This window comes from Telopea speciosissima, chromosome 1 (assembly GCF_018873765.1).
Source record: "Telopea speciosissima isolate NSW1024214 ecotype Mountain lineage chromosome 1, Tspe_v1, whole genome shotgun sequence".
NCBI classification, from domain to species: domain Eukaryota; kingdom Viridiplantae; phylum Streptophyta; class Magnoliopsida; order Proteales; family Proteaceae; genus Telopea; species Telopea speciosissima.
The window spans coordinates 58,342,209-58,365,409 of record NC_057916.1 but is presented as its reverse complement, the minus strand read 5'-3'; the positions used below and the strand labels follow the sequence as shown (position 1 = coordinate 58,365,409).

The window sequence follows — 23,201 nt, the reverse complement described above, 5'->3', positions numbered from 1 at the left end:
AGAGGATTGTTGCAGGATATTGGTGTTGTAGTCCATCTTCCCATAATGCTATATTGTGATAATAAAGCGGCCATTAGCATCGCTCATAATCCTGTCCAGCATGATCGTACTAAGTATGTGAAGATTGACCGACATTTCTCAAGGAGAAGCTCGAAGCCAGACTCATCTTTGTTCCATTTGTGAAGTCTGCTGATCAGTTAGCCGATGTGTTCACGAAGGGACTAAGTGGCAAAGTGTTTCATCCTATTTTAGTCAATTTGGGCATGCATGACATATATGCATCAACTTGAGGGGGAGTGTTGGATTGTATGGGCCAGAATACCGTGGAGGGTATTCTGGACTTTTTACTATGTTCTATCTTATGTACAGCCATGTCGGCTATGTTAGGGACAATTTTGTCCATGTAACTTTGACTCCTTATTATAAATAAAGGCTTAGGGTCTGTGTAAGATCATTCAAGCATTATTCCTAAATCAGTTTTGTTAATAGTAAAACATTGCTAAAAACCAAAATTGTGGTAAAATATTCATTTGTTTTGATGTCTAAAAAAATATTTTCATTCAAACCGATTGTGTACACCAAATTAAGTTTGACTGAAACAGAACTCCATCGATATAAGATTTATATTGATGGAGTTATGTTCCGGTCAAACTTAATTTGGTGTGCGCGAATGTTGTTTAAAGCGCTCTGAATGGAAATATTTTTTTAGAAATCAAAACAAATGAATATTTTACCGCACTGTTGGTTTATAGCAATGTTTACCATATTAAGATTTATGAAATTTTTAGATTTGAGAAAAAACCCAACTTTAGAAAGTTAAAAATTTCACCTACCGCTGAAAATCCAGTTTTTGTTCTTGAACTGGGGGGTTGACTTTTTATCCTTTTGGAATTTGATTTTTTAACTCTTATTATTGGATTCAAATAGGGGGGTATTTGCTTATTTATGAATAATATCTTTACTTAAATGATATTAGGCTTAAATAAGTCTCTTCCCTAGTTCCTAGCATAAATAAGTTCCTGTCCAAGTTTCCTCAAGTTTCGATGGGGATAAGTGACACTTATATAGGCATTTAGGTCGAAACTGTTAGAGTTTATATGTTGTAAGGGTACGTTAGGAACTAGTTAATTAACTAGTTTCCTTATATTATAATTTTCTATTTTTTGTCCCTTTTACCTCCCTAGGGAGGTGTATGTAATTTATTCTATCTCATTAGTGAAGTAATATAGGTGTGATGGAGACTATACTCCAACACATAACATTGCACCATGTTCTCTTCTTCTTCTTCTTCTTCAACCTTCATTTCTCTCCTTGTTCTCTTGCTTCCTTAACTCCCAACTTAGTATCAGAGCTTACTTTCCCTTTCTTTCCTCTCTTTGGAACCCTAGGTTACAAAGGGGTTCTAAGGAAGAACTATTATATGAAATGTTTGAAGATACCTTACATGGAACATGAATGAAGACTATGGAGCAACCAAAAGAGGGTTTTATTTGAAGAAATAGGGCTTAGAGCTCAAATCAAGCAAACCCAGCTAGGCAGCAAGTTACCGCCAGCCCTTTGGGTAATTTATCACTCTCTTCCTCATCCGTCCTATATTGGAGCTATAGTCCAGTCTATTTGGATCGCCCAAGGGTGTGTTTGAACCCTCCCATAGTCTCGTTTCATGTTCCTAAGTGTTGCTGCTTAAGTGTCACAAACCACCTTTATAATAAAAAAAAAGACTGAAATAGAGGCTAGTAGTACCATATAATCCAAGAGAGAGTAGAGTTGTGGAGAAGTCTTACCTGAGAAGCACTGTCTCTAGTTAGGTAGAGTGTGTACTCCCAATTGGATTTGGGTATCATACCCATTTTTCGTGTATTCCTACATTATGTCAGCTATTAGAGGCAGAGGCCAGGTTCCACCCTAAGGAAATGACAAGGATAGGTTCAGCTGTACCCATTGTGGAAAATCTGGACACACGAGAGAGAGATGTTGGATACTTTATGGCTGTCTCCCTGGTATGCAAGGCAGCAAGAGAGGGGGAGCCAGAGCTTGCACCTTGATGACTAAGGTTGCACCTATGGGATCTCCATATAGACTACAGACAGACACTGGTGCCCCCATGCAGGATGATATTGTAGCATTTCGCAAGGTTTTGTCATATCTGAACAGCTCTACTTTTACACCTATAGTAAAGATTCTTCAGCTTCCACTTTACAGGCCTCTACATCTGGCCCTTCCACTACCTCTGCGTGGGTCATTGACTCTGGATCCACTGACCATATGACTGACATATCTCAGTGTTATGACTCCTATTCTATCTGTTCTAGTAAGGAGAAGGTTAGAATTGCTGATGGTTCCCTCTCCATTTATAGTAAAGGTAGTGTCCGTGTTACTTCTTCTATCTCCCTTGATTTTGTTCTTCTTGTTCCTCAATTTAATACTAATCTCTTATCTGTGAGGCCTAACTAAATCCTTGAATTGTTGTGTTACCTTTTTTTCCATCTCATTGTGTTTTTTCAGGATTTGGTGACAAAGAAGATTATTGGTAGAGGATGTGAGGAAAAGGGACTCTTTACCTTCTTGATCCAGGAACATCCTCCCTACCTACTGTTCAATCCTATGCATGTGGGCGTGGTGACAATAGTATTGTTGACTCTGTAATGTTGTGGCATCAACGTTTGGGTCACCCTTCCTTTAGTGTTATGAGACAAAAATTACCACATTTGTTTTCTTCCATTCCTTCCCATGTATTTCAGTGTGAACCATGTCTATTTGCTAAACATTGTCGTTCTTCTTATCCTTACAATGGCAATGGATCCACTATTCCTTTTCATATTGTCCATACTGATGTTTGGGTTCCCTCTCTTACAGCTTCTTTACTTGGCTATCGCTACTTTGTTTCTTTTGTTGATGACTTCCCGCACTACTTGGACTGTTTTGATGAAACATAAGAATGATGTATGTGATGCCTTTAAGAATTTTTATCAGATGATTCTTACTCAATTTGACACTTGAATCAAAATTGCTCGTTCTAATAAAGAGGGGGAGTACATATTTGGTGGTCTCCAAACCTTCTTTACTGGCAATGGCTTAGAAGATGAGAATGGAGACTTGGGCAATGAAAACAATGAAAGCAGGGGAGGGGGTTGAATGTGATTCAACAAAAAGAGGCGACGATAAATATTGAAGAAGTTGCTGAGATTGCGCTATAGGTGATTAAAATTCCAGAGCCAGTTTCATTGGAGAGAAATTTGCTAGGATAATTTATGGATGAGAAGAGTGATTGATGTAGTATTCTAAAAAAAAGAGAGAAAAAAAAAGGAGTTCTTGCAGTTTAGGCTGGTTCGTCCAGATCTAGACATTTATGGTTTGATCTGGTTTATTATTGAACTAGTTACTGTTCACATCGAGATCAAACCTTGGCTTCGAGAGAGTCGTTTGAGGTGCCATGGTCATGTTCAACAGCAGCCTCGGGATGCACCAATTCGGAGGAGTGACTTGATTCAGATTGAAGGATCTAAAGAGCTTGGAGCAGGCCTAAAATGACCCTAAGAGAAGTAGTTTGGGCCTTTTCTCTTGCTTGGCCTTGAATAGAGATGTTTGGTGGACTACAACCCATGTAGCTGACCCCATTTAGGTAGAGTTTTTCCTGAGTTTTGCGATGTTGTTGGGCTGTTTGCCTTTATTTTTTAGTTTCAGTCTTTGCAAGGATCCATGTAGCCGACTACACTCAGTTGGGATAAGGCTAAGTTGTTGTTGTTGTCTCGAGCGTATCAATAGGTATCAACTATTTATCGAGTATATCGGGTCATGTATCAATCCGATACAATTTTTTAATGTATCTTATTGGTACCTTAAAGCCATAGTACAAAACCACGTTTCGTCTCGGTCGAAATCTCTGAAATTTTGAGTATTTCGGTCGATCCAAAATAAAACGTATCCTCAAATTGAAAAAAGACAAACTCAATCGAAATTTTGGATATATACTGAAATTTCGACTGTTTGTAACATCTCGCCGAAATCTCGGCAAGATGTTACAAACTCACTTTAAAAAAGGACAAGGTCGAGTGAGTATGGTCGAAATTTCGATTGAGAGCTCACAAGCCTTGGTTTTTTTAACTTTTTTCTCCCATTTCTTCCTCTTTCACTGATTTTGGTGATTTTTGATTTCTTCGCCGCATCTACGTCGGAATCACTTGGGAAACACAGTATTGAACCTTCTTAGCACATCAGTAAAGCCTTTACACTATTTCAGGTAAAACCATTTTCTCCAAAAAAAAATTTTTTTTGAAAAAAATATGATCAATACATGTTTGTTAGTGATGAAAATATTATATGTCAAACACAGGAGGCCGATCTACAACCTCACGGTGTCGAAATTTTTTTTATGTATAAATATCCTAGGATAGGTTACCTTCAGCATGTTGATGATGCAATTACATGGCAACTATGGAGGACTCTATACTCATTTCTTCTCCCAGACGATGATGTGGCATTCATATGTCCTACAGTCAGAGAACAATGCACGTCAGCTCCATTGGACTATGAATGGGGTCGATCCTGGACGGCGGAGTAATTATTATTAGTAGACATTTGAGTCACTTGATGACTAGTTGACTTGTATTAGGATATTGATGTCATCCTATTATTCTAATTAATATTATGACTTATAAGTCATTGACTTTATGTTTCCTAGAGAATATACAACTGTGGAGGACTCTATACTCGTTTCTTCTCCTAGACTATGACGTGACATTCATATGTCTTACAGTCAGAGAACAATGCACATCGGCTCCATTGGACTATGAGTGGGGTTGATCCTGGACGGCGGAGTAATTATTACTAGTAGACATTTGAGTCTCTTGATGACTAGTTGACTTGTATTAGGATATTGATGTCATCCTGTTATTGTACTTAATATTATGACTTATAAGTCATTGACTTTATGTTTTCCCGAGAATATACATGTTCAAATTACTTATTAATTATTATGTCCTTTAGTACTTAAAGTCTTAAACAATATGTATGTATAATTAACTAACTTATACATTAGGATTCGACCGTATACTGCCAATCAAGGGTGCAAATCCAAAACACCACTTTGGGTAACTATTTTTGCAATTTGAACATTTACATGTGTTTATATAGCCTAAATAGGGTTTCCATGAAGTTTCAGGCCTTAATTTGCCTAAAACCCACCAAAATTACCAATCGAAATCTTGCAGGAAAAATACAATATTTCGGTCAGACAGAAACAGCTAAACGAAATGAGATTTTAAACCTTGCTTAAAGCTACGACACGTATTGGTGGATATGATAGGATACTTAAAACTTTGATTGTTGGGTGATTAGATTTTGAAGGAATCTAAGTTTGAGTTGGTGGCTAAACAGGGATTTGGTTCAGTTGGAGGCAAGAAGGGGTTTTTTTTGTTTACTATTGGATTTTTCAGTCCAGAAACAAAAACTTAAATATTGGGCTTTTTTAGCCACTTTTGGCGTCAACTATGGAAGTATTGAGACTATACTTCAGTATATGTGTTTCAGTGCCAAACTGATGGACCGACCGAAGTTGTAAATCGGTCCTTGGGAAATTTGTTGAGGACCTTGATGGATGACAATCCCTGCTCTTGGGAAGAACGTCTATCACTTGGTGAGTTTGCTTACAACTATTCGGTAAACTATTCTACAGGGTCCAACCCCTTTTTGATTGTTTATGGTAGACAACCAAAGACATCACTCAACCTCGCACCAGTCCCATTTTCTAAAAAACATATTGCCAAGGTTGAAGACATTGTGTCTCAAATGAAGCTTCTACATGATGAAGTGCACTGCAAGCTGGAAAGTAATTCTGAAACCTATAAGAAGGCTGTTGAACAATAGTGTTGTAAAGTCATATTTGAGCCCGATGATTTTGTTTGGGCTTACTTGCCACCGGAACAATGCCTCGTTAGAAGTTACAACAAGTTTAGGCTGCATTTGGTAACGTTTCTGTTCTGGGAACGTATTTCTTCGACAAAATCATCTTTTGTTGTTTTTTCATTGAAAGATGATTCTTTGCCTCTATTTGGGCGTTTGGTAAACCTGTTCTGGAACTGTTCTTGGGAGAGTTCCGGAACCAAATGGCGTTTGGTAAAACCTGTTCTGGAACACATGTATAATACTATTGCCAATATTAACATAAATGGCGATAGGGTTTGGGTAATTGACATCACCATACATGATCCCATAACAAACAGTTGCAAAAATAATATTACATTCTCCAAGCACAAAATCTTTCAATAGAACTCGTTGTATTGGACACATCCACAGTACCACTCCTCTTCCTATAGGCCGTAGGTGTTCTATCAAGCCTTTCGTTTGGCAGGATGAGGCTCCTCCTCTAACAAACAGTTGCAAAAATAATATTACATTCTCCAAGCACAAAACCTTTCAATAGATCACATTGTATTGGACACATCCCCAGTACCACTCCTCTTCCTACAGGCCGTAGGTGTTCTATCAAAGCCTTTCGTTTGGCAGGACGAGGCTCCTCCTCTACCTCATCTAGATCATCCAAACCTCTGTCCAAAGGTGTTAGAGTAGGTGTGTGGACATCATTGACAGGTTACGAAAGATATATTGGATGTCAGTAATTTGATCATTGTGTTGAGCTTTTTTTTTGTTTCCGGTATTGTCTTGGAAAGAGGGCAGGATCCGACTCAAGGATCTCAACTGCTGGGTCACGGACTGGGGGTGGGGCTTGGCCCTCACACTCTGGCTCCTCCTAAATGGGAGCTTTGTGTCACGGCCCTAGATCTTACTAAGCAACCGCGCCGGCACTTAGCGCTCGCTCTAGCGCTAAGTCGACCTTTCACCAACTCTAGCAAGGACTTGGGAAGAGAACTTAGAGAACACTAGAGAGACTTTGAAAGAATGCACTTGAATGGCTTGAAAGCTTTTAGTACAAGACTTGATAGCTTGCTTGCTTGATTGCCTTGGCCAAATGAGGTCACCTCTATTTATAGGCAACCAAGCCTATAATGAATGGCTATGATATTTACATGTGTCCTCCATCCAACGGTGGAGAACCTTCTGAATAGAGTCTAGAATAATCCTAGATATTTACAAGAATGCTCTACAAAGCTTGCTAGATCTTTCCTAGCTTCTAGAGGTTCTTGATACTTCTAGAATGAGTCTAGCCTCTTCCGATGGAGAGTTCTAGACCTTGGTTCTTCCTTGGCCCAAGGTCCGTGTTAATGGGCCTTACAAGTCTTAGCCTTGGGCCATAATTGGCGGGCTGTGACATTCTCCCACCTAAGTTGGCGGCGTCCTCGTCGCGTCCTCCTCGTGGAACCTTCGTATTTGCTCCCGAACTGCCATGAGAGTCCGCATGTTCCCAACTTGCTTCGCTCTCCGGTAGCTCTTTCCACTTGACTAAGTACTCCCTCTTAGGAGGTACTCCTCGCTTCGCGTAACTCGGTGCTGCGATCATATACTCGGCCTCCTTATCGTAGGAAGTTGTGGCGCTCATTGGTGCCCTCGTTGATGTTCCACGACTTGGGTCTTCCATGTCTCCATGATAAGGCTTTAGCATGCTTGCGTGAAAAGGCTGGATGGATCTTGAGCTTAGGAGGTAGGCTCGCCTCATAAGACACCTTGCCTACCTTCTTTGTGATTTCAAATGGGCCCTCGTCACCGAGAACCAGCCCTTGTGTACCTTCCGTAGGGACTTGAATTGTTGAGGTAGAAGCTTACGCGTACCATGTCCCCAACTTGAAACCTTGCTGGCCGCTTTGCCTTGTCGCCCTCTTCATCTTCTTAGTGGCTTTGTCTAAGTATGACTTAGCCGCATCCGCCTCTCTTGCATCATCTTGGCAAATTTGAACGCCGATGGGCTCTTCCCTATGTAGCTGTCATCGCGCGTATGTGGCGTTAAGGGTTGCTTTGTCTGTGGCAGCGATCTCAAATGGACTTTGATTGGTTGCCTCGCTCCTTTGGAGATTGTAGGAGAATTGGGCTACATCGAAGCGGCTTAGCCCGATCTCGTTGGTTAGCGCTCACGAAATGCCTCAAGTAAAGCTCCAAAATGTTGATGCGCTCAGTCATCCATCGGTTTGTGGATGGAAGCTTGTAGAAAGTGTAGTGCCGACCCCATCAACGAATAGCTCCGTCGAAACCTCCTGTGAAGCGGGGGTCTCGATCGTGATGATCGAGCGTGGCGCTTGATACTTGACGGCGTGCTTGAGAATAGTCTTGCTTGCCTCTTCCGCCGTGCGATCTCTTGGTGCCCTTGTAAACGTGCCGTACTTAGAAAATCTATCACGGACCACCATGATTGACCCAGACCCCTCGACTTGGGTAGGGGCGATGAAGTCCGTGGAGCGGCTCTCCGTGCTCTCTCTCGGGTATTGGGAGTGGCTCCAAAATCCCACAGGTGGTTGTGCTCCACCTTATCTTGTTGGCGCACTGAAGGCGAGTCTTCGCGTAGGCCTCTGTGTCATCGCGCATCGAGGCGATATGATGCGCGCTTCCAGCGATGCTCGTGTGTGTGCGTTGCCACTGGGTGACCAGCCCATTTGGTGTCGTGGCATTCCCGCGCCAAATTTCTCCTCGAGTTGTTCCATTTAGGAACATATAGTCTTCTCTTCTTGGCGTAGAAGCAAACCATCTTGCTCCCCAAACCTCCGTGTCTTGCCTTCTTTGGCGTGTGCAAGTAAGCTTTGCAGCTTGGAGTCGTGTTGTAGACCTTCCTTGATCGAAGCCCATGAGCTCTCCTTCCGGGTTGGCTAAGGAAGCTAACTCCGCCTTTCTCTTGCGCATCGGCCACCTCGTTGGCCTTGCCCGGCTTGTACTCGAAGGCGAAGTCGAATTCCGCGAAGTCTTGCCATCTAGCACCTTGGGACTTAGTTTCTTCTGGGTGCGAAAGTAGCTAGTGCGTGACATTATCCGTCTTCGCACGAACCTCGACCCCGACAAGTAGTGTCGCCGTGTTCTTAGAAGCGATACGCCCACGGTCATTTCCTTCTCGTGGACGGTGTACCGCCGCTCCGTGTCGGTGAGCTTGCGGCTCTCATATGCGATGGGGTGTCTTTCTTGCATCAGTACCCCTCGGTGTAAGTCGGATGCATCCGTATGCGCCTCGAATGGCTTGCCGTAGTGCAGCGAGAAATGACGCGGTTTCTCCGTGATGGCCTTCTTGGATCATCAAGGCATCCTGGCGTGAGTCGACCATTCCCATGCCTTGTTCTTCTTTAGAAGATCGGTGAGTGGAGCTGCCCTCTTTGAATACCCTTGAATGAACCGCTTTATAGTAGTTCACCAGGCCGAGAAAAGACCTTAGCTCGGTAACCTTTGTAGGTGCCTCCCACTCTGTATAGCCCGCACCTCTCGTCCATCCTTAGTGTTCCACCCCCGATCTTATGCCAGGAACATCGCCTCCTCTTGAGCGAAAAGAACATTTCTCCTTCTTAACATATAAGCGATTGTCTTTCAAGCGCCTTGAAGACAACCCTTAGATGTTGCACATGTTCCTCAGGGTGTTACTATAGACCACGATGTCGTCTAAGTACACGCTACCACGAACTTGTCGAGGTAGGGATGGAAGACCTTGTTCATCGATGTGCAAAATGTGGCTGGTGCATTGGTGAGGCCAAAGGGCATAACCAAGAACTCATATGAGCCGTGCCGTGTCACACATGTAGGTCTTGGCTTCATCTCCCTCGCGATGCGGACTTGATAGTAGCCGACCATGAAGTCTAGCTTCGTAAAGTACCTTACCCCACCAAGTCTATCAAATAGATCAGCTATCGAAGGAATGGGGTATTTGTTCTTGATGGTTACCTTGTTTAGCGCTAGATAGTCGTCGTAGTCGAAGTGACCCATCGGCTTCCGTTGAAAAGAGAAGCTGGGCGCCATATGGAGCTTTGGGCGGGCGGACGAACCCGGCTGTCAGTAAGTCCTTGTTGCTTCCTTAGTTCCTCTAACTGCGGCGCGACATTCGATAAGGTGCGATGGGCGGTGGCTTGGCACCGGGCTCCCGACTCGATCGCGTGATCCACCTCCCTCTGGGTGGAAGTCTCTTTGGCGACTTTGGTGGCATGACATCCTTGAACTCCTCGAGGACCTTCTCCGGTGGCTTGGGCAACACCTCAGTGGGATATTCTCTGCTCCTCAAGCTGATGCATGAGTGAGGTGTCTTCCCCTTAACTTGACCCCTTTCTCCATTGCCATGGAGTAGCTTGGGGCCTTCTTTGGTCCCTTGCACCGTTGGGACCATGCGTGGTGCACAGCTAACCACATGATGCACGGTCTTTGATGAATGGCGTAGGTATAGCCTTAACCCTTCTTAAGAACTCCATACCCAACACCACTGAAAATCATCCATAGGCACCACACAAGTCCACGGTGCCTTTCCACGTCCCGATGCTCATCTCGACCCCTCGAGCGACACCTTCATGGGGCGAGCTTGGGAGTTAACCGCCGAGCCATCCTCCCTCCTTGGACACCTTTAGTCGAAGCTTCTTTGCCTCCTCCATTGAGGCAAAGTTGTGTGTAGCGCCTGTCGACCGTAGCTCGCGAGGGCTTCCGTTGATGTGCACCTTCACATCATAAGCCCTTCGAGAGGTAGTGGCCTTGACCTCCGTCGCCTTGGCCTTGATAGCACCCGGTTGTTGTAGAGACCCCATGTGTGCTTCCTCTTTACCCTTCTCCAATAGGGCATTGAGAGCTTTCCTCTTGGGGCAATCCCTAGCCCGTGTGGCCCGTCACACAAGAAACACTTATCCCTGGAGTGAACTTATCCTTCTTGTCAACTTGGCCTTACCCTCCTTGCTTGTGGTAGCCTTACTACTTCCTTCCTTGGGAGGGTATTTCTTGGGACCTTTCTCTCCCCACCATTTCCTCCATTGCTCTTCTTGGCCTTAGCGGTATCTTCTCTCTGAACTCCACCAATGACTCCGTGCTTCATGGCCGAGCAAGATCTTGCACGCCTCGGCGTTGTAGTTCTTGTGCGGCCCACCTTGAGACCATCCATGAAGTTGAAGAGAAGTTCTTCATCGGTCATACTAGGGACCTCAAGCGTAAGTGTTGAGAATTCCTTGACATAATCCCTAATAGACCAGGTGTGTTTCAGCCTTTTAAGGCTCTTTCTACAGCAAGTAAGCGAGCATTTTCGGGTAGAACGCTTCTTTAATTCCTTCTTGAACTCATCCCGGGAGTCTATTGTGCACGTACCTCTTTCTATGTCGGCATGTCTCCTTCGCCACCATAGAGTTCTTTGTGTCGGGTGAGGTAAAGTGTTGCAGATCCGCACCTTAGTCGGCTCGTCCTCGAGTGCCATCGCCTCAGTACCTCTCCGTGCCACACAAAGTTGTCGACTTCCGCGCATCTCTCTTCCCATCGAATGGCTTGGGCTTTGGTACCTCTACCCTAGGTACCTCACGCATGAGTGGTGGCTCCCCGGCCGTTGCCTCCACACATTGCCACGATCCGCTTGCCTCATCGATGCGGCGTCCATCTTGGCGATGCTTCCCGTACTTGAGCATTGAAGGCTGGCAAACTCTTCTGTTGGCGTGCATTATGGTGTTGAGAGTGGTTTGTAGGGACTCCTTGAGCTCCCCATTTGGCCCACTGCTCCTCCTTGAGCTCCATCGTGTGGCCTTCGAGCTCCTCCCACTTTGCTCCACAACATCGAGCGCTCCTTCACCTCGGCCGTTGCTAGCTCCACCCGAGCTAGGCGTGGCTCCATAGCTCCACTAAGTCCACGAGACTTGTCCTTGCCTCTTCGCCTCTCCTTGGTGGGAATGGCCTTCCTCCCACGGGCTTGCTCACTCACCATCATGTCTAGCACTTCCGATTCGTAATTGGCCTGATGTCGAATCTCTGTATCTTCCTCGTAACCAAGCTCGATACCACACTTGTCACGGCCCTAGATCTTACTAAGCAACGCGCGGCACTTAGCACTCACTCTAGCACTAAGTCAGCCTTTCACCAACTCTAGCAAGGGACTTGGGAAGAGAACTTAGAGAACACTAGAGAGACTTTGAAAGAATGCACTTGAATGGCTTGAAAGCTTTTAGTACAGGACTTGATAGCTTGCTTGCTTGATTGCCTTGGCCAAATGAGGTCACCTCTATTTATAGGCAACCAAGCCTATAATGAATGGCTATGATATTTACATGTGTCCTCCATCCAACGGTGGAGAACCTTCTAGAATAGAGTCTAGAATAATCCTAGATATTTACAAGAATGCTCTAGAAGCTTGCTAGATCTTTCCTAGCTTCTAGAGGTTCTTCAATACTTCTAGAATGAGTCTAGCCTCTTCCAGTATGGAGAGTTCTAGACCTTGGTTCTTCCTTGGCCCAAGGTCCATGTTAATGGGCCTTACAAGTCTTAGCCTTGGGCCATAATTAGGCGGGCTGTGACATTTGGCTCTATTGGAGCCTATCTAGATGAACCAGCTCCCTTGGCCATATGCAACAATACCTCCTGCTCCGTCGTAAAGGTAGCAAAGGTTCATTTGCCCTTCTCAGTAGTGCAGCCTTTGGCGCTGTCTTTGGCTCTCTGCATCATCTCAATCTGGCTCCTCACTGTCATAAGCCTCTTCCCCAATTCAGGCATCCTCTATAGACATGCAGCATCAAAATCTTCCCTTGCTGCCCTCTTGTCATTCCTTTTGTGTACCCTGCCCCTCAGACGCGCTACATGGCCGTCTTTATCTCACTTGGAACACTAGGGTAGCCCATGGCATTTATGTCACCACCAGCAAGATGCCACTTCAGTCTAGTGGGCCCACCTCCCCCAATTTTTTTGTGATAGTAATTGAACTCAGATTTCTTCTTGTCGGCCGAAAGGGGTCTCCCATGCCTCTATGCAATGTACCTTCCCCAGCCATTATGCACTAGTTGGCACACTATTGCAACAAGAACAGAATGATTATTAACATAGACATCAAATATGGCTCCTAAAAATGCAACAAAACTTATTGGGAAAATATCATCCCCCTCCCCTCTAAGTTTGCCTAATATCAATCTAGTACCCAAGTTTTCAAAAATGATTACTCCCTCCCCTACTTTATAAAGATTATATCAACCGTACCCTAACCGTTAAAAACTACCATTAATTGATGACGTGGACAGGTCCAATTTATCTAAAACCCCAAATTACCCTTAATTTATTTTAATTCCATTTTTACCCCTCCAATCCCAAAATCCCCTTTTTGCATCGTTTTTCCCTTGCTTGTCTCGTTTCTTCTTCTTCCTCTGCTTCTCTGGTTCCTTCTTCTGCCTCTGCTTCTCGCGTTTTTTCTTCTTTGTCTTCTTCTGCCAGCACCACCATCACCGCAGATCCTCTTCTTCTTCGTCTTCTTCTGGCAGCAGCACCACCATCATAGCAGCAGCAGCAGCGCCAGCACCACAACACTGCCGCCGATCTTCATCTTTTCTCTGCTACCTTCATCATCTAAATGTAAGCAAAACAGAGTTACTAAGAAGAAAACTTGATAGATTTTGATGAACTCATAGATTTTGAAAACTTGATAGATTTTGATGAACTCAAACAACCTCAGATGGGTCTGTAAAGCAAAACAGAGTTACTAACTTATTCTTAGAACTATCTTTCTTTAAGATCATAAATGCCTTCCATTTGCTAGACAGCTTTACCTATAAATGAAGGGCTTCCCCTTCCACGAAAGTTCCTATCTCCCTATCTTAGTTTCTCCCATCTACTTTTCTTCACTTAGACTGCCACGTGTGGTTCATCTGCAGTGGTTAGGATTGAGAGTAGTGGAAGAAGCGTATTGCCTTGGTTTTGTAGAATGTGAAATGTGAAGATGACATGCAATTATCTAGAGAAAATGGAAATTTGAAATCTTTAAAGAGATTTACCCTATGGAAAGGAGAATGTTCTGTTACCCTACTTGATATAACTTTGATTTGGTACTGTTCTCCACCACTGACCTAATAGTAGCCAACCCCTAATTAAGAAGACTATGCAATCAGAAACAGGTTCACCCTTTCTCAAATGAGAATTTTACAGGTTAAATTAATCAATTTCACATTCATGAACAAAAAAATGGGAAAAAGAAGAGAATGGAAACCCAATATATTCTGAGAAGATGTATTGTTCCTTCTTTAAAGAAGAGGGTTTATTTTATTTTGTTAACTGCCGAGAAAGGTTGCAGCAGATCGTCAATGGTGAAAGAAAGGTCGTCTTCTTTCTCCCCCTTCTTGTATCTCTCGGCTTGTCTTCTTTCTCCCCCTTCTTCTATCTCTCGATTTGGCTGTTGCAAGGGAGAAGAAAGACTTTTGCCTTTTAACTCTACATAAAAGGGTAATATAGTCTTTTCATAAGCAAGGGAGGAAGACATATGCTTTCAATAGATATTAAAAAGGGTAATTTTGTCTTTACACATGTTTTTTTTAACAGCGTTACATACTTAGGGTACGGTTGATATAATCTTTATAAAGTAGGGGAGGGAGTAATCATTTTTGAAAACTTGGGTACTGGATTGATATTAGGCAAACTTAGAGGGGAGGGGGATGATATTTTCCCAAACTTATTCTAAATATCCCCCTAAATCTTATATTTTTTGTGTAATTAAAACTATTTTTTTTTATTTTTAATAATTAATATATAAATAATCAAACAAAAAATAATTAAAGAACATCACATTATTAATCAATTTCGACTGAAAACATATTTCTAATACTTAAGTTATTTTTCTTAATTTTTCAAACCAAAACAGAATATTTTTCTTATATAATTTCAAAATTTTTTCTTTTGAATTTCATCAATTAATTTTGGAAAATCAAAAAAAAAAAAAATTAAAAGCACAAAAACAAAAAAAAAAAAATATATATTAAAGTACAAAAAAAAATTCCGACTTGGCCAACGGTGTCAGACATATATTAATTTTGAAGTCCATCCATCACATATTGCCCCTATTTTTTTTTCAAAAAATTGTTGAAGGAAAATCAATTTTAAAACAGAAAATTCAATAAATAATTCAACAACTTAAAAAAAATACGATTACATGAAGTTGTAGATCAGGCCATTTTATCTAAAATATGAAAATCGAAACAGAACCTTGGAGCTCCGAGCAGTAAATCCACTCTGTAGAAAGGTTGAATGTGTATGAGAATGAAAGAGATCAATGAAATATTTTGCCCAGAAAATACAAGTTTTGGGGGAAAAAATCCCTCCCCTTAGTTGAAACCAACGAAACTCCTCTTTTGTTCAAACAGACTACTTTCACATGAAATAAGGCATTTTATATATAGTGTTCAAACCAGGTTCTGGTCGAAACCCAAAACTTGGTCAAACCCTGTTGAAACCATGCAAAACCAGGGACGATACCATTTTGACCCATTGGTATCGTCTCAGTAAACTGCAACACCAAGATAGGTTTTGATCGACATTTTGAACCATAGTGCAGAGTGGTTATCAAAGGTTCAGTTGTTCCTCTAGAACCAGATAACCCAGCAAGTTTCTGCTGTTTTATCTTGGTTTCACCCAGTGCATCAGAAAGGGATTAAAACAAACTCAGACCCTGTTGGAAGGGAGAATTGGAGAAATGAAGGTAATTCTGATCTACTGATCCTCCACTTTGCATACAAAGGAGGCACTCATAGGCAGGAATTTCCTAGTTAGATGAGGTGATGTAATGTGAGGCGACATTGAGTGCAGTAGTAAATCAACTCACAATATTGTTGCACTTTTGGGGAACATGGGGAAAGGAGAAATGATCCTCATGGTAATGCGGGGATTCCGATGACCAAATGAAGGGTCTTTGGCCTTAAAGAAGGGGGTAAAAAATGAATGCTCCAATTTGCAGTTTTTCTCCTTCCCAATGCCATCCTTTTCTTTTTACTTCCTATAAACCACCCCACACACCCCCTCCAAAAAGCTGGGGCATGGGGATCTTTTGTTAATATTTAACTCATCCATTCAACTGAGTATTTCTCTGCTTTGCGGCTTTGCCTCCTGTAGGTGAACTTTTTAATAAAATAAAAAATCCTTAATTAGTGTGGACATTTTCTTGCTATATGAACAGATACTCAAGTGCACCAATCATTGCCTTCGAATCATATATTTCCTGACAAACTATTGTTAAAAAGAAGAACGTTATCATTGGCTTGGGTAGAACCATGATTCTCCCAAATAAATGATGGATTCACCTTATTTGCATTTGAAATTTGAACATTGTTTCACTTATAATCTTACTATGTTGTTTTGAGCAGATATGGAACCCAAAAGTATGATGGACATGGCACTTATACCAAGCATTGATCCAATAGACATTGGACTGGGTTCATCAGAGAAGGCAAATGCTGCTCCTCAACTAAAACCAAGAAAGAAGTCCATGACATCAGTTTATCTCAAGTTTTTTGAAACAGCTCCTGATGGGAAGAGTCGAAGATGCAAATTCTGCAAGCAGAGTTATTCTATTGCAACTGCCACAGGTAACTGTTGTGTCTTTACTATGGTTCCATGATTGATGAGTTCTCTTCTGTAACATTTTCCATTGCAGAAAATTTTGGGATGTCGACTGTCTATGTCAGCACCCAGTTTGATAAACAATGGGATTTGTATTTGTTTATGCCTCACATATCACTTAGCTGTTTTGTAACCATTACCATGCACCCATTAGCTTTTACTTTTTTCCCTATGAAGGTAATCTGGGAAGGCATCTAAATCATCGCCATCCTGGATACGATAAGTTGGGGGACACAATCACCACCCAGCCACCACAATCACAGCCAAGCCCTGTAACCAAGAAACCCCCATCTCAGTCTCAACCTCAACCTCAACCTCAACCTCAACCTCAAGCAAAACCACCCTCGGTGGATTTTGATCACTTGAACTGGCTGCTACTCAAGTGGCTTATTCAAGGTTGTCTTCATCCCTCAATAGTGGAAGAAGAGTGGTTGGTGAACTCCTTCAAGTTCCTCAATCCATCAGTAAAATTCTGGCCAAGTGAGAATTTTCGTGCAGTGAGCCTCGAGGTGTTCAGGAGCATGCAGGAAGATGTTAGGGCATCTTTGGAGCATGTGAATTCTAAGGTCTCGATTACACTTGATTTCTGGAATTCATTTGAGCAAGTTTCCTATATGAGTGTCATAGGCCACTGGATTGATGAGAATTGGTCTCTCCACAAGGTTCTTCTTGATATCATTCGCATACCTTACCCATGTGGAGGCACTGACATCTATCACTTATTGGTGAAGATCCTCAAGGTGTACAACATTGACAACAGGATCCTCTCCTGTACCCATGATAACAGCCAGAATGCTGTGCATGGTTGTCGCACATTGCAAGAAGATTTGGATGGTCAGAAGATAGGTCCCTTCTGCTACATCCCCTGTGCTGCTCGGATGCTGAACCTGATCATAGAAGATGGATTGAGAACTGCCAAACCAGTAGTATCTAAGATTCGGGAATTTGTACTGGAGATGAATGCCTCTTTAGAAATCTCAGAGGATTTCAGACGAACAACAGCTGAATATCAGGAAGGTTCTTGGAAGTTCCCACTGGATGCTTCCAACCGCTGGAGTGGCAATTACTTGCTGCTAGGTATTGTGCGTAAGGTATTTCTTCTTGGCCCTGGCGAGATCCTGTTCAGTATTCACTATTGTAGATTTTGCTCCCAATTTGGTTTTTATTTGACCCAGAGAATTTAATGATCAACAAAGAAATGGGATTTCATTTATTATGCAGGCCTCCAAGTCCATGGATGCTGTCATCAGGAAGCATGAGGAGACACTAGGGAGTAAGAATATGCTGTTGAATCATGCGGAGAAGAATGCAGTTAATATCATGCACGCATACTTGGAGCCATTCTACAAGACCACAAATAACATCTGCACGAGCAAAGTCCGAACGGTTGGCCTGGTGCTCTTCTTTATGGACCATGTCGCTGAGATCATTGCTTCGTGCAGGGATTCCCGCCACAATCCTGACTGGCTCAAAAGTGCAGCAGATGACATGGCAAAAAAGGTCCGGAGTTACAATACGCAGGTCTACAATATCTTTACATACATGGCTGCAGTTCTTGACCCCAGGATCAAGAATGAGCTCATACCGGAGAATCTTAACTCAGACAACAACCTTGAGGAAGCAAGGAATCATTTTATGAGGAACTATGCAACCAACCATTTCACTGCCATGGCTAATGGCTATAGTGCTCAGGAAAGTGAAGATGGGAGTGGTGTCTCTTTTGCAGAGGAGATTGCTCGCAAGAGACGCAGGGTGAGCATAAGTGCTGCCACAGATGAGCTCACACAGTATCTTTCTGAACCTCCAGCTCCCATTCCAACAGATGTTTTAGATTGGTGGAAGGTGAACAACACGCGTTACCCACATCTATCAGGGATGGCTCGAGATTTCTTGGCTGTCCAAGCAACCTCAGTGGCACCTGATGAGCTGTTTTGTCGCAAAGGTGATGAGATTGACAAGCAACGGTATTGTTTGCCCCATGGCAGCATGCAAGCACTCCTGTGCATACGATCATGGATCCAGAGTGGATTCAAGTTGAAGTACCGCTCAACTGAGGTTGACTATGAGACACTGATGGAACCTGTTACCTCTGCTGTTGTTTGTTCAGCTGATAATAGCTCTACACGTTTAGATAAGAAAGTGAGATGATGAAAATAAAATGGCATAAGGATGTCTCCAGATGACCTTGTAATGTTGTAAGAAATAGAGAGATAGCAAGCAAATCTGTTAGGGTGGATGGTGTTGGGTGGGGGCGTAATATTTACATAGGAAGAAAACCAGGGAAAGTTTCACCTTAGTCTCCTGTCTGTCTCTGTTGTATGTAACAGTAGCAACTGTAGCATAGAATGTTTTTATGTACAGTTAAGAAACAAAGCTAACCAGAAAGGAAGAGAGAATATTTACCTAGAAGTTAAGAAGCTCAATCCTTCAATCCTTGTGCTTTGAAGCTAAGCCTTGCATGAATTTCTACTATTGTGGCATAAATTTTAGGAGAAACATTTCATGAGTGAAATTACCGCCTCACCCCCCATGGAAGGCAGAAATGATCGCCCATCTGATGCTTTCGTGCATGCTCTTATTGCATAGGGGCCACATCCACACCCACAATAATGTGTTTGTTTATTAACTCTTGTGGACCCAAGCTCAAATGGGTATGATAAGATGGAAGACTTAATTCTGTTTTACAAGATGAGTTGATAACTAAGACTAAGAAATCTCTGAAAGGAAGTCTAATCAAAAGACAAAAGAAAAGGCTGAAGATGTGATGACTCCATAGTTCCATATGTGCTTCAATCCACCAAGGAAAAAAAAAACGGATGAAAATAAGGATATACCCTTCTCACCAAGATAATCAACTCAAATCACCTCCTGGTTTAGACCCCAATATGAAAAATTAGTCCCTACCGTTAGTTTTATGCTATTAAGTGATGATGTTAGCCAGTTAAATAAATTTAAATCCCTAAACTACCCTTGATCAATGTTGAAGATGAAGGATAGTATTATAAATTTAATTCTAATGTTTTAGTACAAGGGTAAAATAGTCCTTTCACACCAATAACTAACAGCAGACTAACACCGTTATTGTAGAGGGGGTGATTTGAGTTTTATCAAAAATCAGGGGGTGATCTGAGTTTCATTTGAAAACTAGGGGTTATGTGTAATTTACCCTACAAAAATACATACATACATAAATATATATATATATATATATATATATATATATATATATGGGGGTGTGTACAAATAAATCATAGACTTCCGTTGGAACTATTGTGACTTTCAAAAGGAAACTCTCTTTCAAAAGGAAACTCTTTCTCCCATATATTGAAATTTGAATACTACATTTATTGTACTCTCATCCCCTAGGATTTTCAAACTACATTCAATCATTCTTGTTTGCATTAATGATTGTGTATGGTATTCCTAGAATTCTTAAGAACAGAAATGTGATAGACACAATGTAAACAAATCGAAAACTCTATATGTGGGTGGAATGAACTCGAATGTTACTTAATCAAGCTGCCTATGTACCCCAAATAGGGATTAGGTTAAACATAGTTCAGGGGAAAATAACAATGTCAAAGCCTTGATAATTAAGTTTTGTCGTAGTTGGGTGAGCTTGAAGTTGTCGATGAGAATCCCATTATTATTTAGCTCAAGAGGACTTCATTAGGTTGTAATGGGGTTTAATACAAAGTTCCAAAGGATGTTAAAAGCCCAAACGTGACTTTAGGATCCAACCATGACTTGACACTTCTACCCTCGGAGTTTAAGCAAGAACTTGGTGATTCTGCTCTTTAAGATTCATTGAGAAATTTGGCAATTATGCCCTCATGTTCCAATTGAAGATTTGGGTGATTATGCTCTCTAAAGATTGGATGAAAAATTTCGACAATCCCATCCCAAAGGCTTAACTGAAAAGATTGATAATTTTGCCTCCATGGCTTAATTGGCAATTTGGTGATTGCTCCCAATTGCTCATGAGATCTTGGGGCAATTGATCAAATTTATCTCTCTTTTTTTGAGATTGCCCCAACTTGGGTTTTGAAAATGGAATTTTTTCCTTTTTCATTCCTAGGAAACTTATTGCCCTTGTGACATTTGGTTTTAGCATGGAGATTTCTCCTGGTCAGACCCTAGATGCTTGTGGGACATGCAACAAGCGGGTGGACATTTGACTAATAGGTTGTAGGTGGCCGAGATGAACTTTTCAAAGAAAAGGTTAAGGCACAACATGGATACTATCAGATTATGCTGTCTTAGGATCTATTTGGGACTACTGGCGGCCATGAAACGACCAAGTTTTTATGTGTTTTTTTGTGTTTTTTGTTTTTTTTTTTTGGATAAGCAGTTACAGAATCATCAAAAAATGCCATTTCGATGAAGGCAATAGGAAAGAGATAGGATGTACGTAAAAAATACATATTCACCCCCATGAGTTGGAAGGGGGTTAGTGGTCACATTTGGCTACTACTTTGTCATGAGCTCGAATTTCCCGACATCGATCAGATCTTGAATGACATGCTTCAGGTGTATACACTTATCAGTTTAATGACCCTTCTGGTCATGATAATGACAATATAGGTCCAGCTTGTACCATGATGGTAGATGTGCCATATCGACTGGTTGAGAGGAAGTGGTGAATACTGTAGTCAGAGCCATGTCCTCGAAATCTAAAAAGTTCTTTTTGGGTACTTGGGGTATTAGAGGACTTGACTGTATTATAATCTGAGGAGAGGTTGGAGTTGTTATTCGCATGTTCGATTGTTGGCTCTTCTCCCCCACATTTACTTCAAGATTCTTTCCTTCGTTCATCTCCCATTCCTCTCGGAGAGTGTTCCAAAGGAATCATGAAAGGTACATTGGCTTTCTACTCCCTCGAGAAACTTGTCTTCAATACGCTTTCTTGTGAGAAGGTCTTGATAGGTTAGTAGTAGAGATGTTCATCATATTCCTCATAGAGATTTTCAAGGATCATTTTCACTTGTTCGACCTCAGAGGGGCGGTTCGACATCTTGGCAGCTTTTTCACTGAATTTCATAATGAACCATGAGAAACCTTCACTTGACACTTGTTTTAGTGTCTCTAGCTCACGTCGTGTGATGTCTACTTCAGTATTCTATGAATATTTCTTGGTGAAGACTTTTATGACACTTGACCATGTCTATGTCTATAAATGATTGAGTTGTGTGAACCATCACAGAGCAGATCCTGACAAGGAATAAAGGAATGCTTGTCTCATCTACTCTTCGGTCAACTGCCATAATCGGGTAGCATTGGTGAAGATTTTCAGGTGAGCTTTAGGGTCATTAGTTCCATCACATTTGTTTGGCTTCCATTTGAAGTCTTCAGGAACTGTGGATTCTGGAAACAATCTCATAGTATTATCTTCAGAAATGCTTGATTTTACCCACTACGGACAATGGCTTCCAGCCTTTCTACTTTCTCCCTCATCCTTCGCCCTCTTTCAATCTCTAGAGACTCTTGATGAGCATCAGCCAAGACATCCTCATCATCTTCTATGATCACTCTGGTAAGAACTCTAGAGGCTACTGGAGATGCTCTAAGTGTTATACCCGCACCCAAGATCCTAATATTATATTATTATTCTGGTGCCATGTAGATGGAGCTGAAGTCTATGCCGGTGAGTTATTTGCAATGGTCATCAAACCGACCCACAAGATCATTGACCAATTCACGGGTTTGACTATTAAGGATAGATTCCTCAACCAGAAGTAGGGGAAATTCGTCGACGATGACTTCACCAACTTCCCTCCTAGTACGAGCCCTAGGAGCGAGGAGTTCCGAAAGGAGCGCCTAGTGTCGTGCCACATCGACACTTCGTGCCCTAGTGAAGTAAGTGTCGAGGTGAGGAATCTCTTCAGAATCCCGAAAGACATGCCATGATGGGCAAGAGGATCACATAAGGGTAAGTTCCTAACCCAAATTAGTACTTGTACACACTCCCTAATAAGTCCTTGAAGTGCGGGCCAAGGCCTGGGACTTGTTTAAAGTGTAAAAAGCCCTTTCAACAGGGCCAGATTATCATTCGGTTTTTCTCCCAAGAGAAACCGGCTGAAAAATTGCTCATGCTGTAATGCTCCAAAGAAAGTATTTATTTGGTGGGACCTACTTACCTCGTAATTTGTGTAAGTGTATGATGTCCCATACACTGTGGGCCCCATCCACAGCCTACCTTTTCATATGGAGTCATATTGGTGGGCCCACATCACCCATTTTGACTTTTGATGTGTTTTGGACCTAATGAGGGGCAACCAAACAAACCCTTACTTAACCCCTTACTATAAATAGACTTCCTTGGCCACTTATTGGTCATTTACTCCACCTACAACTACCAAAAACGAGGAAGTGAAGAAGAAGAAGAAAGGAGATTGGTGAAGGGAAAGCTTGCTTGGAGGATCACCGTTGGGGCTCCCCTTAATCTAGGTAGGTACAAGGACCCCTTCCCCCTCTCTTCCCTTTGTAGTTTTGGGTTTTGGGGTATACATGGGTGGGGTTTGACCTAGGGTTCCACTTGGAACCTCAGGGATGACTAAGCACTAGTATGGAGACCCATGGTTGGGTCAGTGTCACTTCCCTAATGCACTTTAAGACCTCCCTTTGAACCCCTCTCTTGAACCTTAGACACTAACCTCTCAAACCCCAGTTTGGAGCCAATGGTGGAGTCAATCCCTTAAACCCATTAACCTAATGGTTTGGGTTATATAAATTGACCCAAAGGA

The 23,201-nt window shown here is 42.2% G+C and overlaps 1 protein-coding gene across 1 annotated transcript in view; it reads left to right on the top strand.

Annotated features, from left to right (window-relative positions):
- LOC122651757 (zinc finger BED domain-containing protein DAYSLEEPER-like) overlaps positions 1-18,665 on the top strand; it is a 42,474-nt gene extending 23,809 nt beyond the window's left edge. The window contains exons 5-7 of the mRNA XM_043845287.1: positions 16,203-16,424; positions 16,636-17,549; positions 17,680-18,665. Of these exons, the coding sequence (XP_043701222.1) occupies positions 16,203-16,424; positions 16,636-17,549; positions 17,680-18,606 (2,063 nt within the window). The 3' untranslated portion in view covers positions 18,607-18,665. The remainder of the gene's footprint in view (positions 1-16,202; positions 16,425-16,635; positions 17,550-17,679) is intronic.
- The last annotated feature ends 4,536 nt before the right edge of the window (positions 18,666-23,201 follow it).